The sequence below is a fragment of the Saccopteryx bilineata genome, chromosome 1 (genome assembly GCF_036850765.1).
Source record: "Saccopteryx bilineata isolate mSacBil1 chromosome 1, mSacBil1_pri_phased_curated, whole genome shotgun sequence".
NCBI classification, from domain to species: domain Eukaryota; kingdom Metazoa; phylum Chordata; class Mammalia; order Chiroptera; family Emballonuridae; genus Saccopteryx; species Saccopteryx bilineata.
Window position 1 is genome coordinate 74594177 of NC_089490.1, and position 16684 is coordinate 74610860.

General features: G+C 37.5%; 1 protein-coding gene across 1 annotated transcript in view; it reads right to left on the reverse strand.

Annotated features, from left to right (window-relative positions):
* The window catches only part of ASCC3 (activating signal cointegrator 1 complex subunit 3), a 353954-nt gene that overhangs the window by 101126 nt on the left and 236144 nt on the right, over positions 1–16684 (reverse strand). The window contains exons 31-34 of the mRNA XM_066254466.1: positions 15453–15590; positions 15247–15367; positions 14036–14168; positions 9461–9586 (exon numbers count right to left, since the gene is read on the reverse strand). Of these exons, the coding sequence (XP_066110563.1) occupies positions 9461–9586; positions 14036–14168; positions 15247–15367; positions 15453–15590 (518 nt within the window). The remainder of the gene's footprint in view (positions 1–9460; positions 9587–14035; positions 14169–15246; positions 15368–15452; positions 15591–16684) is intronic.

The following is a 16684-nucleotide window of genomic DNA, read 5'->3' on the forward strand; positions in this document are numbered from 1 at the left end:
AATTTTTGTGTTTAGTTTACTAATACATTTTCAAAATGCCTAGAATAGTACCTGACACAGAGCAGGTATCCAATAAATATGAACAGAATTAAAAAATATAGATTTAAATTTTAAATGCTATAAATTACCATTTTAAGGAGATTTTATGATTTTTGAGACCAGAAATTGTACTTACTTTACAACAGAACCTAATACAGTTGCTAATCATAGTATTTTTAAAGTATAATTGACATATATAATATTGTATTAGTTTTAGGTGTACATCATAACGGTTGACATATGTATATACTGCAAAATGATAAAAAATAGTCTAGTTAACAAACTTCATCTCACAGTTACAAATAAACTTTTCTTGTAATGAGACCTTCTAAGATCTACTCTAACAATTTTCAAATATACAATATAATACTAACTATAGTTACCATGTGGTAAATTACATCCCAAGACTTATTTATCTTGCACCTGGAAATTTGTACCTTTTGACTACCTTTACCATTTTTGCCTACCCTTACCCCTCTCCTCTGGCAACCACCAATCTGTTCTCTGTATCTATAAGTTCATTTTATTTTATTTCTTTGTTGGATTCCACATATAAGTGAGATCAGAGAGAATATCTTTGTCTGTCTGACTTATTTCAATTAACATAATATCTTCAAGGTCCATTTTTATGTTGTTCCAAAGGCAGGATTAACTTTCTTTTTTTAAGTCTTTATTAATCTTAGAGAGGAGAGAGAGAGAGATAGAAGGAGGGAGGTGCAGGAAGCATCAACTCCCATATATGCCTTGACCAGGCAAGCCCACGGTTTTGAACTGGCGACCTCAGCGTTCCAGGTGGACGCTTCATCCACTGTGCCACCACAGGTCAGGCAGGATTACCTATTAATGGTGAAATAATATTCCACTGTGTGTGTGTATACATATATATGTATATATACACATAGGTACATACCACGTCTTCTTTATACATTCATCTACTGATAAACACTTAGATTTTTTTCTATGTCTTGATTATTATATAAATAACACTACAATAAACACAGGGGTGCAATTATCTTTTTAAGATAGTGATTTCATTTGCTTCAAATAAATACCCAGAAGTGGAATTGACAAATCACATTTTTAAATCATGTATTTCTATTTGTAATTTTCTAAAGAACCTCTATACTCTTTTCCAATCCCATAAGCTAATGTAAGGATTCCCTTTTCTCTGTATCCTTTACAACACATTTTATTTTTTATCTTGTTGATAACAGCTATTCTAACAGGTGTGAGGTGGTATTTCACTGTGGTTTTGATTTGCATTTCCATTATGATTAGTGATGTTGAGCACCTTTTCATGTACCTGTTGGCCATATATGTCTTCCTTTGAAAAATACCTATTCAGATCCTCAAACCATTTTCAAATTGTGTTTTTTTTCTTGTTTTTATATTTTTATTTTTCTATTGAATCGGATGAGTTCTTTTTATATTTTAGGCATTAAGCTCTTATATCTAATTTGCAAATAATTTCTCCCATTTGATAGGCTGCCTTTCCATTTTGTTGATGGTTCCTTGGCTATGCAGTAATTTTTTAGGATGATATAGGCCCAACTGTTTATTTTGCTTTTGCTGCCTTTACTTTAGTGTGAAATTGAAGCACTCATCATCTTACTCTTATTATTTTCTTCTAGGAGTTTTATGATTTCAGTTTTTACATATAAGGCTTTAATCCATTTTGAGTTGATTTTTCTGTAGAGTGTATGATAGAGGTCCAGTTTCATTATTTTGCATGTGCCTGTCTAATTTTTACATTACCATTTACTGAAGAGACTTTCCTTTCCCACTGTATATTTTTGGCTCCTCTGTCATAAATTAATTGGCCTTATATGTATGGATTTATTTCTAGGCTATTATGTTCCACTGATCTGTGTGTTCGTTTTAATGCCAATATAACACTGTTTTAATTACTGCAGCTTTGTCATATAGTTTGAAACCAGGAAGTGTGATACCTCTAGCTTTGTTCTTTGTCAAGATTGTTTTAGCTATTTGGACTTTTTTGTGGTTCCACACAAATTTTAGGATTGCTTATTCATTTTTTTTGAGAAAATGCCATCATAGCTCTTTTAAAAATTTTTATTAAAAAATGTATTACTGGACTTATTATGGACTGGTTAACTCACATGGTAACAGCTCAGGCATCAGTTTCTACTTCAGAATAATGAAAGTTTAGTCTTAACCTAGCCAAGTATTTTAAAATATGTATAGGGGGCTACTACAGAAACTGGCACACTTGATATGGATAAACAAGAGTAGATAAACCACCACCTCCTGAAATTAATTCAAGTGCATTTATTAATATATGACTAGAGCTTTCAGACTCTTAAAGCTTTGTTTGATATAAGGGTTTGGGAGGGCACTCGATGTAGGAAGAAGAGTAATAGCAAAAGTGCAAAAGTGAGAGGAACATCCTTTGGTGTGGGTTGATGTCTCCTGTGCTCTGTACTAATGCCTTTGCCTGTGGTGTTGGGGGATAAATACTTAACTCTCCTTTGGAGCAATGAAAGGAAAGGAAAAGCAGCTGCCACAACTGATGCCCTAAGCCAACGAATAATGATGATGTTTCCTTCTGCCTCCCAGTCCCAGAATTTCCTCTCAGCAAAGATGGCCATCAATAAAGAAGGTGAGGCAATGTGAACTAAGGAAAACTCACTTATTTACATAAGCTATACACATAAGATCAGGAGACTCCACCAAGTTGTTAATACCCAAGAAGTGCTTGGTATCAGAGGCTTGGTATAATTTTTTAAGTAACAACCCTCAAGATTTCAAATTTGTCCACTGTGCTAACCTCCTCAAACTTCTTGTTCTGCCCTTAATTAGTACTGTTTATTACAATTGCATGTAGATTTTCTCACCATTATATTATTAAAGAGAAGGCAGCTAGGACCCCAAATGGCAGCAGAGTAGGTGGAAGGTATACTCACCTCCTCCCAGAACCAAAGTGGAATTATAATTAAATTACAGAATAACCAACTGAAGACTAGCTGGAGAGAAGTCTTGTAACCAAGTATTTACAGAAGAAGCCACACTGAGACTGGCAGGAAGGACAAAGATGCAGAAAGGGCTGGCTTCACTCCCATGGCCTCAGGAGGGATACTTAGCTTTAGTGGGTAACCCCTAAGAAGCATGCAGTCTAAACCCCAACTGGGGATCCCCAGCCCAGAGCACCAGAGCCAGTAAGATGTGCCCACATAACATCTGGCTGTGAAAAGCAGCAGGGTTTCTGCCTGTCAAAGAGAGGCAGGAGTCTGCTAGAGACACAGGAGCCTTCTTAAAAGGCCAAAACACAAAATTTCATTCACAGCCTCTCACCCTGGGCTCTGGGAGTGGGACGGCAGAACAGACTAGCATTGAGTGAAGTGAGTGTGGGGTCTGTGGCTCTAGGGAGAGAGCTGGAGAGAAAGCTGCCAGGATACCTGGCTGAGCCATTCATTTTCCCATACAGACATCATCTTTCTTGGTGGAGCAATTCCCTTTCTGTGGTATCATCCCGGGGGAAAGCAATAACCCAGCGGGTTCTCAACCTGTGGGTCGCGACCCCGGCGGGGGTCGAACGACCAAAACACAGGGGTCACCTAAAGCCATCGCGACCCACAGGTTGAGAACCGCTGCAATAACCTTACACTCTGGCCTCTCTTTCATCCTACCCTGTGGAGCCTAGGCCCTGCTGAGGAGTCAGCTGTCTTTGCCATGGTGGAGAGGTCTGGGCAGACTTAGGGGGTGTCAGTGACCGAACTTTGTGGCTTTGAGGTAGAAGCCATTCTCTCCAGTTTCCCATGAACTTGAAAGGAGCTTTCACTCAGGGGAGATCTGCTAGAACCACTCTCTGGGCTTCTGGCATACCCACCTTCTGGGCTATAGAGGCCCAACTTGTCTAGCTCCTAGTGGCTCTGCCCTACTGAGGTCTTGGCCAAATCTGAAATGGATCGAGTTGTGTGGTTCTGGATGGAGGCCATAACCCCCACCACCTCCCCTTCACAGGATATTGATTAGTTCTATCATCTGTATTCCCAGCAGTCCCCTCTGCTAAACTCAGGCTCCTGCTGGAAGAATCTGGGACAGACTGAGTTGTGGGGCTTTAGAACACATTCTCCTCTCACACGCCTAACTGGACAGAGCCCCCCCCCCCACTTCATGCAGCTAAGTCTTGGTCTTTTTAGGCACCCATTTATGTCAAAACTCTCAGCAAAGTGGGAATAGAGGGAATATAAATCAATGCAATAAAGGCCATACATGATAAATCCACAGCCAACATCACACTCAGCTGGCAGAAAACTACAACATTTCCTCTTAAAATCAGGAAGAATATAGGGATGCCTGCTTTTATCACTTTTTCAACATAGTACTGGAAGGAGTAGCCATAACAATTAAATAATAAGAAGAAATAAAAGGCATCCAAATTGGAAAGGAAGAAGCAAAACTGTTATTATCTGCAGATGACATGATACTGTTTATAGATAACCCTAAAAATTGTAGCAAAAAAAGTAATAGAATTGATATATGAATTCAGTAAAGTAGAATGATATAAAATAAATACCCAGAAATCAGTTGCATTTTTCTACACCAATAATGGACTAATTAAAAGGGAAACTAAAAGAGTAGCATTCATAATTGCTTCAAAAAATTAAAATAGCTAGTAATAGACTTAACCAAGGTGATAAAAAAAAACCTGTATTCAGGAAATTATAAGATACAGAAGAAAAAAACTGAAGAAGATACAAATAAGTAAGTCAAGGCATATACTGTGTTCATGGACAGGGAATATTAACACCATTAAAATGTCCATACAGCCCAAACAATCTATAGATTCAATGTAATAATTCCTACCAAGATACCAATAATAACATTAACAAAAGAAAGTTGGATTAGAGGAAAATTTTGATATATGATTCATTTGGTTTCAGACATGTTGATTTTGAAATAATGGTGGAAAAACTATGTGAACATTCAGAAAGCAGGTGGAAAATTAGACTAACTTTACAGAGAGGAGACTGGAGTAATGCAGTTTGGGGTTTTCTACATCTTGATGATATTTTAAAGACAGAAAGGATCTCAGGAGAAAAATTCTGAATATCATACACTGAGAAGAGCAGAAGAGACAACATCACTTCTAAAAAAGGGCAAAACTTGAATTTAGGGATGAGGATGCTTAAGCAGAACCCAAACTAAGGGACATTCTACATAATAACTGGCCAGTATTTATTGTTCTAAAGCAGGGGTCGGGAACTTTTTTGGCTGAGAGAGCCATAAACGCCACATATTTTAAAATGTAATTCTGTGACAGCCATACAATGACCCGTGTACGTTAGGCATTATCCAATAAAAATCTGGTGTTGTCCTGGAGGACAGCTGTGATTGGCTCCAGCCATGCGCAACCATGAACATGAGCGGTAGGAAATGGATGGATTATAATACATAAGAATGTTTTATATTTTTAATGTTATTATTTTTTTTTATTATTAAAGATTTGTCTGTGAGCCAGATGCAGCCATCAAAAGAGCCACATCTGGCTTGCGAGCCATAGGTTCCCGATCCCTGTTCTAAAGTGTCAGGTTAGAACCAACAAATAAAAACTGAGGAAATGACAGATTGGAGTGAATTAAGAAGACAGAATGACTAAATGCAATGCAGGATACTAAACTGGAGCCTAGACAGAAAAGGGACATTAGTGGGACAACTGATAAATCTCCGTAAAGCCTACAGATTAGTTAATAGTATTGTAGAAATGTTTATTTTCTGGTTTTGCTAACTTTACCATGGTCCTATAAGATGTTAACATTTGGGAAGCTGGGTGAAGGTATACAATGCTCCTTTGTACTATATTTGCAATTTTTTAAAGTCTCAAATTGTTTCATAATGAAAAGATAATTTTTAAAAAATTTAAGAACTAGAAGTTAAGTAGTTATGGGAGAAGGAAGGTTGGTGGGGGAGAGGAGTAAAGAGGGACAAATATACAGTGACAGTAAATGACCAGACTTTGGGTGATGGGTACACAACAAAATCAACAGTTCAAATGCTATAGAAATATTTACTTGAAACCTATGTGGTCAGTCACCCCATTAAATTTTTCTAAATAAAATTAATTAAAAAAAGAAACAAAAAGGAGATGAACATATAAAGTTCATTCTATCTGTAGATTCAGTAAGGAACTATAATTTTCTGAAGAACTCAATTTGTATTAGAGGATTATTCCCTGCTTGCTAATCAAACAAACTGACAGAAAAGACTGGGTTCTCAGTGTCTAAACTAGACGCTAGTAGATTCAATCTTTTTCAACTCACGACACACATAAGCTAATTACTAAAATTTGTGGCACACCAAAAAATATATTTAATGATCTGAACAAAAAATTGGTAAAATTTTGATTCACTCACACTGACAGCTATCGTTGTGTTAACTGTTGTCATTTTAAAATTTGACAGTTTAAAGGAAAAGGGGTCAATGTCCCTGACTAAACAGTCAGAAAATCACTTGTATAGACCAAGGAAGCAACTGGAAGGGAGTATAGGAAAAACAGCTCACTAATCAACATTAATTATATTCTTCATAATTAATACTGAAACTTAGAATGGCATTAATTCGTTCATTTGATTCTCAACATGATGCTTTAAGGCAAGCTATTCACTTTCCAGATCAAGAAAGTGAAGCTGAAAGAGGTGAAGTGACTCAAGGTTACAATTAGTAAAGGGTAGTGAAGAAACAAGAATCAGTGTTCTGACAACCAGTTCAAAGCTCTTTCTACTACATTAATTGCCTCTATTCTTATAAAATATTAATATATTTATGATTACACACCATGCCCTTCCTGGCTCTACAGAAATAAGAATTGTAAGTCAGAAACTTTGGTTTTAGGTCCTGGTTTTTTCACAAAGTAATTATGGGAACCAGAGCAAGCCACTTTGTTTCCACTCTCTGTTTCTTCAATATCAAACAAGGTTAACTAGAGTACATGTCAAGCCTATTCCAATATACAATTCCACAATTCTAATCCTGTGATATACTTCCTATAAAAATTTGCAGAGCTAAATGGTGACCTCATAATTCTGTGGTCATGTTCCCAAGTGATACTTTGTACTTAATCCAGAGGTCCCAACAGTTGAGGAAACTGAGCAAACTGTCACCATATCCTCAAATTTCTACATATATAAGTGGAAATGTTGGTGGAAAACAAATTTTTTCAGGTACCAACAGATAAGATTTAGTTATAATATTTTTCATCATGCTTTCTGTTTTGAAGAGCTTACAGTGGTTTACTATTTCCTTTTACTCATACCAGGAACGTCCCTCCTCGTTGGCCCTCCTTCCATTTCCTCTCAACCTGTTAAGGTCTGACTCACCTACTCATCTTCCCCCTGTTATTAAACAGCTTCCTAACTGGTCTCCCTGCTGTAAATGTCTCCCCATTCCAGCTCATTCTCTACTATAGTGCTGTTAAGTATTGAGACAACATAAAACCTAATTTGGTGATGTTAAAACTATGTTTAAAAACTCCCAGTGGCTCAGAGCCCATGGGATCGGATGCAAACTCCTTAGCATGGCATACAGGCCCTTTACTCTCTGGTTTGGCACACTCTCTGGTCAAGACAATCTTCTTGTCTCTACGTTCTTTAAGCTCTAACTACATCAAACTTCTTGGTGTTCTGCGAACACATTGTCAAGCCCTGAGGCCTTTGCCCATAGAGGTCTTCTAGCCTTTCTACTCTTCCAGATTCAAGATCTGGCTGAAGTATTATTTCTTTTGAGAAGCTATCACTCTCACAGGCTTAAATACAGTACTATTAGAGCACTTATGATTTATATTATAATTATTTATGTATTCACCCCTCCCCATTAAAAGATTAGTTCTTGAAGATTGCAGATGATGTACATTTGTCTTTATGCCTCAGCATCTAGTATAAATAACATCCAATAAATAAGTGAAATAGGTGCTCAATGAAGATCTAAACCAGTGGTAGTCAACCTGGTCCCTACTGCACACTAGTGGGCGTTCCAGCTTTCATGGTGGGCGGTAGCGGAGCAACCAAAGTATAAATAAAAAGATAGATTTAACTATAGTAAGTTGTTTTATAAAGATTTATTCTGCCAAACTTAGCGAAAATCCGACATAAAGTACTTGGTAAGTAATTATTATTACATGCTTTAACTTGCTGTAACTCTGCTTTATAAATTTTATAAAGTAAAGTTACTTCCCTACTTTATAAATCACCATTACTGTGGAACCGGTGGGCAGTTAGAAAATTTTACTACTAACAGAGATACAAATGGGTGGTAGGTATAAAAAGGTTGACCACCCCTGATCTAACCTATACATCCCGGGTCAAAAGACATTACCACAACCTCCCAAATTTTATTTCCTTCTGAAGGGTCCTTATGGACCCTCACAAATTTTTTCCCTTACATCTTTACAACCCAAGCTTCAATCTTCTCTAAATTCCAACTGACCCAAGTCAATTGCTGCCATGTAGTTCGACACATTTTTTAATGATTTTTGTTGTCTCTCTAAGGACAGAGCAAAGTCCTTGAGCACATCCTAAATTAATTAAAATAAGCTAAGAAATAAATGCATATAATTATTCATTTTCTAATATGTTACATTCATTTTCTAATATATATCACAATATATTGTGATTGTATCAGAGACATCATTTGATTCTCTGGTCAAATTCACACATCTAAAATACTTTTAAATTAAAAAAAATTTATTAAATTTATTCATTGATTTTAGAGAGAGAGAGAGAGAGAAAGAAAAGGGACAGAGGGTGAGGAAAACATCAATTTGTTCCATTTAGTTGTGCATTCACTAGCTGCTTCTTCTTTTTTTTTTTTAATACAGTGAGACGAGGGGAGGCAGAGATAAGACTCCTGCATGTGCCCTAACTGGGATCCAACTGGGAAGCCCACTAGGGGTAATACTCTGCTCATCTGAGGTGTTGCTCTACTGCTCAGCAACTGAGCTCTTCTTAGCACCTGAGGTAGAGGCCATGGAGCCATCCTCAGTGCCCAGGGCTAATTCGCTCCAGTTGAGCCATGACTGCAGGGAGGAAAAAGAAAAAGACAGAGAGAGACAAAGAGAGAGAATAAAGAGGGGGATAGATGGAGAAGCAGATGGGCACTTCTCCTGTGTGCCTTGACTGGGAATTGAACCTGGGCCATCCACATGCCGGGCCGACGCTCTACCACTGAGCCAACCTGTTAGGGCCTGGTAGTTTCTTGTAGGTGCCCAGCCTGGTGATCAAATCTGCAACCTCGGCATTTTGGGATGATGCTCTAAGCAACTGAGCTACGTGGTCAGGGCAAATTCATACAACTAGAATGTCCAAAGTTCCGACTTTTTTGTTATGTATCTGAATTTAGAGATGATTACTTTCAAACATAGTTTCTTTCAGTGCAAAACAAAAATAAACAGTGGCCCTGTGCTTACCTGGGGTTCATGATAAGACGTCGGAAAAAGTAAGTCCAGGTGATATAATCCATTGCATCTTGCTTAGATGTTATTGTCCCACCAGCAATCTCTGCATTTAAATGATCAGACAGCACTCCCAATAAACTGTATAGTGAACAAGACATGGGAAACATACATGAACATTAAACAAAGCACAGTCTATCTTGCACAGTCAAAACTCAGATGTTATGTTCCAAAATAGAGAAATAATGTATATAATTTATATGTTTTGTAAATGCCTTCAGGGAAATGAATTGCAAGATGGAAGTAAGCACAGACTGAAAGAAACAGAGCTACTAACTTTCAGAAGATGAGAACCAAGGTAAGAGCAGACAACAGAAGATATACTTTGGAGAGCATGAAGAATATACTCATGGTGTACAGGTGTAGTAAGTAAGGGATAATATTGGAGCAGATAAAAGGAGGTTTGGCAAAAAGAGATAATAGTTATGACAGAGCCAAGATGTTACTTTCACTCACTCAGTGAATACTAAGTCCTCAGTTATAGATGAGATATTATACTAGGTATTATTACATATACAAAGATGATCAGATGTGCTGAAAGATTAGCATAACAAAATGTTCATTTTAGTTTCTTATGTAAAATACAAAAATGAAAAGTATTGTCCAACAAAAGAAAAGGCTCAGTACATCATGGATACATGGAACAATATGCAAATATTAAAAATAGTTTTAGCAAAGGATATTTTAAGGACATGAGAAAATGGACATAATAAGTGGAATAAAAAAAAAGTTGCCATAATACTCTCAATTTATCAGTGGCAGAGTATAAATCCATATAGTCAATCTGGAGGGCAACTTGGTAGTACCTATTTGAACAGTCATCATGACGTAGGAATTTCCATTACTGTCTGCTTTTCCATTACTGTCTGCTAGAAAAACATTTATATGTTAAGAAAGGAAAATACTTGACTACAACTTACATGTGAAAGGAAAAAGTTGAAAACTCTTTAAATGTCCATTAATACAGAAATTAATATATAAACTATGGAATTCTCTATAATAGAGAAAACAATAATCATCAAGATACAAAATTAAAAATTAAAAATTTTACTGATGTAAAATTTCTTTTGTAGATACTCATATCAGATTAAGCACATTCCTTTATATTTCTGTTAGCTAACAGTTTTCTTTTAAACATTTTTTTTTGACTCAGTAAGAGGAGAGGAGGCAGAGACAGATTTCCACATGCACTTCCACCAGTATTCAGCCAGCAAGCCCACTAGGGGGAGATACTCTGCTCATCTGGGGCATTGCTCCATTGCTCATCAACCGAGCTCTTAGCGCCTGAGGCAGAGGCCATGGAGCCATCCTCAGCGCCTGGGTCCAATCACTACAATTGAGCCATGGCTTCAGGTGGGGAAGAGAGAGAAAGAGAGAGAGAGAAGCGAGAAAGGGGAGGAAAGAGAAGCAGATGGGTGCTTCTCCTCGGTGCCCTGACTGGGAATCCAATCCAGGACTTCCACATGCTGGGCCGATGTTCTACCACTGAGTCAACCGGCCAGGGCTGCCACTAATAGTTTTTATTAGAAATTGGTGTAAGATTTTATCAAAAAATTTTTTATATCTATGAGGTAATCATAATTTTTCTCATTTTTTTCCTATTGCTATGGTAAATTATATTCATTATTTTCAAGTAATAAATCATTTTTGCATTTGTGAAATAAATTATACCTAGTTATATTATATATCTTTATATTGCTGATTTGATTTGCTCATGTTTTGTTTAGGATGTATACATCAAAATATTTTACCTTTCATATTCAAACTGCTTTGATTGATAAGACTTTAGATATTATATTTCTTTTTGTGTCAGTTTCAGTAAGATTTTAAAAAGAAATTTTTAAGGCCCTGGCCAGTTGGCTCAATGGTAGAGCACTGGCCTGGCATGCAGGAGTCCCAGGTTCGATTCCCAGCCAGGGCACACAGGAGAGGCGCCCGTCTGCTTCTCCACCCCTCCCCCTGTCCCTCCTCTCTATCTCTTCCCCTCCCGCAACCAAGGCTCCATCGAGCAAAGCTGGCCTGGGTGCTGAGGATGGCTCCATGGCCTCTGCCTCAGGTGCTAGAATGGCTCTGGTCGCAACAGAGCAATGTCCTAGATGGGCAGAGCATCGCCCCCTGGTGGGCATGCCGAGTGGATCCCGGTCGGGTGCATGCGGGAGTCTGTCTGACTGCCTCCCCGTTTCCAACTTCAGAAAAATACAAAAAACAAAAACAAAAACATGAGTTGAAATAAAAAAATAAAGAAATTTTTACCACTTCAGTCAAATTTTTTTTTTTTTTTTTGTATTTTTCTGAAGCTGGAAACGGGGAGAGACAGTCAGACAGACTTCTGCATGCGCCCGACCGGGATCCACCCGGCACGCCCACCAGGGGCGATGCTCTGCCCACCAGGGGGCGATGCTCTGCCCCTCTGGGGCGTCATTCTGCCGCGACCAGAGCCACTCTAGTGCCTGGGGCAGAGGCCAAGGAGCCATCCCCAGCGCCCGGGCCATCCTTGCTCCAATGGAGCCTTGGCTGCGGGAGGGGAAGAGAGAGACAGAGAGGAAGGAGGGGGGGGGGTTGAGAAGCAAATGGGCGCTTCTCCTATGTGCCCTGGCCGGGAATCGAACCCGGGTCCTCCGCATGCCAGGCCGACACTCTACTGCTGAGCCAACCGGCCAGGGCCTCAAATTTTAAAAATTATTCACATAAAGTTTTCATATCTTATTCTTTTTTTTATGCCTCTGGTATTTTTTTATTCCTGATACCAATTTGTTACTTTTTTCTTGATCAGACTTAAAGGTTTATAAATTTTATTCTTTCCAAAGAACCGACTTTTGGCTTTGGTTATGTTTTTCTTTTTCTTTTTTTTTTTTGTATTTTTCTGAAGCTGGAAACAGAGAGGCAGTCAGACAGACTCCCCCATGCGCCTGACTGGGATCCACCCGGCACGCTCACCAGGGGGGCGATGCTCTGCTCATCTGGGGCGTTGCTCTGTTGCAACCAGAGCCATTCTAGCGCCTGAGGCAGAGGCCACGGAGCCATCCCCAGCGCCCAGGCCATTTTTGCTCTAATGGAGTTTTGGCTGCGGGAGGGGAAGAGAGAGACAGAGAGGAATAGAGGGGGAGGGGTGGAGAAGCAGATGGGCGCTTCTGTGTGCCCTGGCCGGGAATCGAACCTGGGACTTCCGCACGCCAGGCTGACGCTCTACCACTGAGCCAACCGGCCAGGGCTGGTTATGTTTTTCTAATGTATCATGTTTGGTTTCAATTCATTATTCTTGCTCTTATTTTTCTTATCTTCTCTTTTCTTTGAGTTCAATTTGCTAATTTTTTTCTAAATTCTTAGAATAGATACTAAAAATAATATTTAATTGAATTTTATTGGGCATTGATTAATATAATTATATAGGTTTCAGGTGCCCAATTCTACAACACATCTCTGTACATCATACTGTGTGTTCACCCCTCCACGTCAAGTCTTTGTCCATCACCATTTATCTCCCCATGCACTTCTTTTTCAAATGCATATTTATGGTCATAAATTTTCCCTAAGCACAGTGTAAGCTATATCCCACAATATTTAATGTTTCACATTTTTCAAATTTAAAGGAATGAACATTAGTAGTATTAATAACAATTAAAAACCCAATAACTATTTTTTTGTTGTTGTTGTTTTGTTTTTATTTTTTATTCATTTTAGAAAGAAGAGAGAGAGAGAGAAGGGGGGAGGAGCAGGAAGCATCAACTCCCATATGTGCCTTGACCAGGCAAGCCCAGGGTTTCGAACTGGCGACCTCAGCATTTCCAGGTCGACGCTTTATCCACTGCGCCACCACAGGTCAGGCCAATAATAACTATTTATAGTATATATTAAAAGCATGTTTTGTTCTGCCTAGTTGGAATATTGTACAGGAGATATAGTATATTAAAAAAGACTGATAAAAGATAGCAAATGATAAATATCAGAAATAAAAAATGTATACATCTGAGGGAGAAAAGATTTTTAGCTAAGAGGCAAGAGGGGTAGTAGTTACTGGGTTGACAGAGAAGAATGTAATGATTCTGAAATAGGCCACTGGCCTACATTATTCACTCCAAGTCCTTTTATTTAAAATATTCAGCTAATAAGTATACCACAAAGACACACACCAAATTAATACCTTATTAAATACTTACTATGTAGTGATAAGTACTCTATATGAGTATAGTTATCATCTCCATTTTATAGACAGGTGACCCAAGGCATGGAGGAATAAAATATTTTGTTTAATATCGAGCAAAGGGTGGAGCTCGGAGCTCAGATATGAACACAGTGTATCTGACTCCAGATTCAATGTGACTGATCACTGTACTACATATACAACTTCTTTTAAAAACTATTATTAAATAAAAATTATAATTCAATGTTGCCTTATAGCAATAATTATATTCAATTTTACTTCAAATAATTTTCTGAACTAGTTTTACTAATTTCTGTCCAATAAAATATATCCACAAAAATATCAACTTGCTATAACATGAATTTAAAATAATTTATAGCAAAATTTACCTTGATTCTACTGGGAAAGGTTCATAAAGAAATTTTTTGTAAAAGTCTTTCTTTATGTCATGAACCAGAATTACAGCTTTGCCTTGGTCATCAAACTGAGGCCTCCCAGCACGTCCCATCATCTGGAGAACATCTATAAAAAAGAAAACAAGAGGTATTTACCAAGGTGTATCTTTTAAGTATGGCATTTGTCTACAATACTACAAAATAACAAAGGACATAGGGTATCTTAAGAGCATGTAGGCCATCTCTGATGCCTACTATTGACTCTCTTTGGGGTGTGTGTGTGTGTGTGTGTGTGTGTGTGTGTGTGTGTGTATATATATATATATATATATATATTGGTTGCTTCCCCTGTATATCCTGATCAGAGAACAAACCTGCAACATTGTTGTTTTCTGGACCACACTCTTAATGGACTATTATTGACTTTTTACTAATTAAATAATCAATTCAGTATGATAGAAAATTGAGTCTCAAAAAGGTTCTTTATTACTGTTTGTAAAGTAACAAAGAAGAAAGGTTCCTTTAGTTAAATGCTTAAAAATGCTGTTTAAATTTAAAAGAAAAAGTAACATGTTTAGAAGAATGTCTTTAGCAGAGTCATTTGATTATTTCTCCTGAGAAATGAGTCAATGTACAACTTGTCCTTCATCCATCCATTGTAAACCGTATCTTTCTTTTATACTGCAGGAGTGTCTGAAGTAATGATGTAGAAATAATAGAGCTTTTATATGCAGTCATTAGTATAAATACACATTGAGTATATTTCTCTCTTTAGAAACCACTGAAAATGGTTTTATCGAGTTTTTAAAAGATGTTAATAGATTGTTCACACAACAAGTGTCTTAGTTCCAAAAGCCCCAGGACAGTATCATTTCTAGTGAAACAAATTTTCAAATTACACATTAAAATGTTTAATTATAATTTATTAGGTCACTAATAGCTACTAGTCAATACTTTTATTTATTTATGAATTTGACACCATTAATTATGCTTTTGATGTTTCTTAACAAATTGGGTAAATGTATGACTGGGTAAGTAACAGTAAATAAAATAGCTCAATACTTTAATATTTGCACTGGAAAACAAAGTTACAATTTGCTCATTGTATGTTTAAATGTGATCAATTCTCTAAAATTTAACTCATGCAAATTCAAATTATTAAGGCAATAAAAGTTTAATGTATGTATAATTTTTTAAAAAATTACCTGTAATGGGAAAATCCACATAACGTCTTGTTTTTCCATCATAATATTCTGTTCCTTTAATAATTACTAAATGAGCTGGAAAGTTTACACCCCAGGCTAATGTGCTTGTAGCAATAAGAACCTAAAAAATAAAAGGTATAACATATCTAACTAAAAACATAACTTTTAAATTACATTTAAATATCTGACCATGGGAAAAAAAATACCTGAACTTTACAGTTTACAAAGAGTTCTTCAACTGTTTTTCGGTCCCTTTCATGTAGTCCAGCATGATGCATCCCTATTCCGAAAGCAAGTGTAAGCTTCAGGTTGGAATCTCTTAGCGTTCCTATTATGTCCTCCATCTGCAAATGCAAACAATTATAAGATGTAGGCTCATTAGCTTTAAAATGTTTATATTAAAGCTGAATTTGATTTATTTTGGTTTTGCCTATGAAATTATATGAACATAAAAATATATTCCTTATCTATGGTTATGATTAAAGTTAAATTGATTGAAAAGAATATTTTAGTGAAAATGAATATTCAAAATAAAGTTTAAATGTTATCCATCTTATTTTTATGCATCAAAGGAAAAAAACCCCCACCTATGGCTAAGTGGAATATCCCCTTAACTATTAAAGGGATGCAGTGTTGCCTAAAATGTTTTGATGACTCAGATTATCTTTGTCATAGAAAAGACATATCTTTTTGGATCAGAGCTAAAACTTTTGAAAATATGAACAAAAACATAATACAAATAACCAGTCATAGGCCCTGGCCGGTTGGCTCAGCGGTAGAGGGTCGGCCTGGCGTGCGGGGGACCCGGGTTCGATTTCCGGCCAGGGCACATAGGAGAAGCGCCCATTTGCTTCTCCACCCCCCCCCCCTCCTTCCTCTCTGTCTCTCTCTTCCCCTCCTGCAGCCAAGGCTCCATTGGAGCAAAGATGGCCCGGGCGCTGGGGATGGCTCCTTGGCCGCTGCCCCAGGCGCTAGAGTGGCTCTGGTAGCGCAGAGCGACGCCCCAGAGGGGCAGAGCGTTGCCCCTGGTGGGCGTGCCGGGTGGATCCGGGTCGGGCGCTTGCGGGAGTCTGTCTGACTGTCTCTCCCCATTTCCAGCTTCAGAAAAATACAAAAAAATAAATAAATAAATAAATAAAAAATAACCAGTCATAATCTCACTACACTGACAGGGATTATTCAAGTTTAGGTTTTCTCACTGCCTTGACAAAGGGTAAGCCAGATAATCTTGTTGAGCCTCAGTTTAATAATTTAAAAATCAAACGTGTTATTTTTGTTTATTTTTCATTTCTTTATCAATAGTACAATTAAGTACTCATCATATTTACCAGCTGTTTTTATTTGTAAATTATCTTTTCGTTTTTTTAGGTGGATGTGATAGCCCTTTTTTCTTACTGGCTGTGCTAGGTCTTTATGGACAGAGGGTGTTACCTCCTTG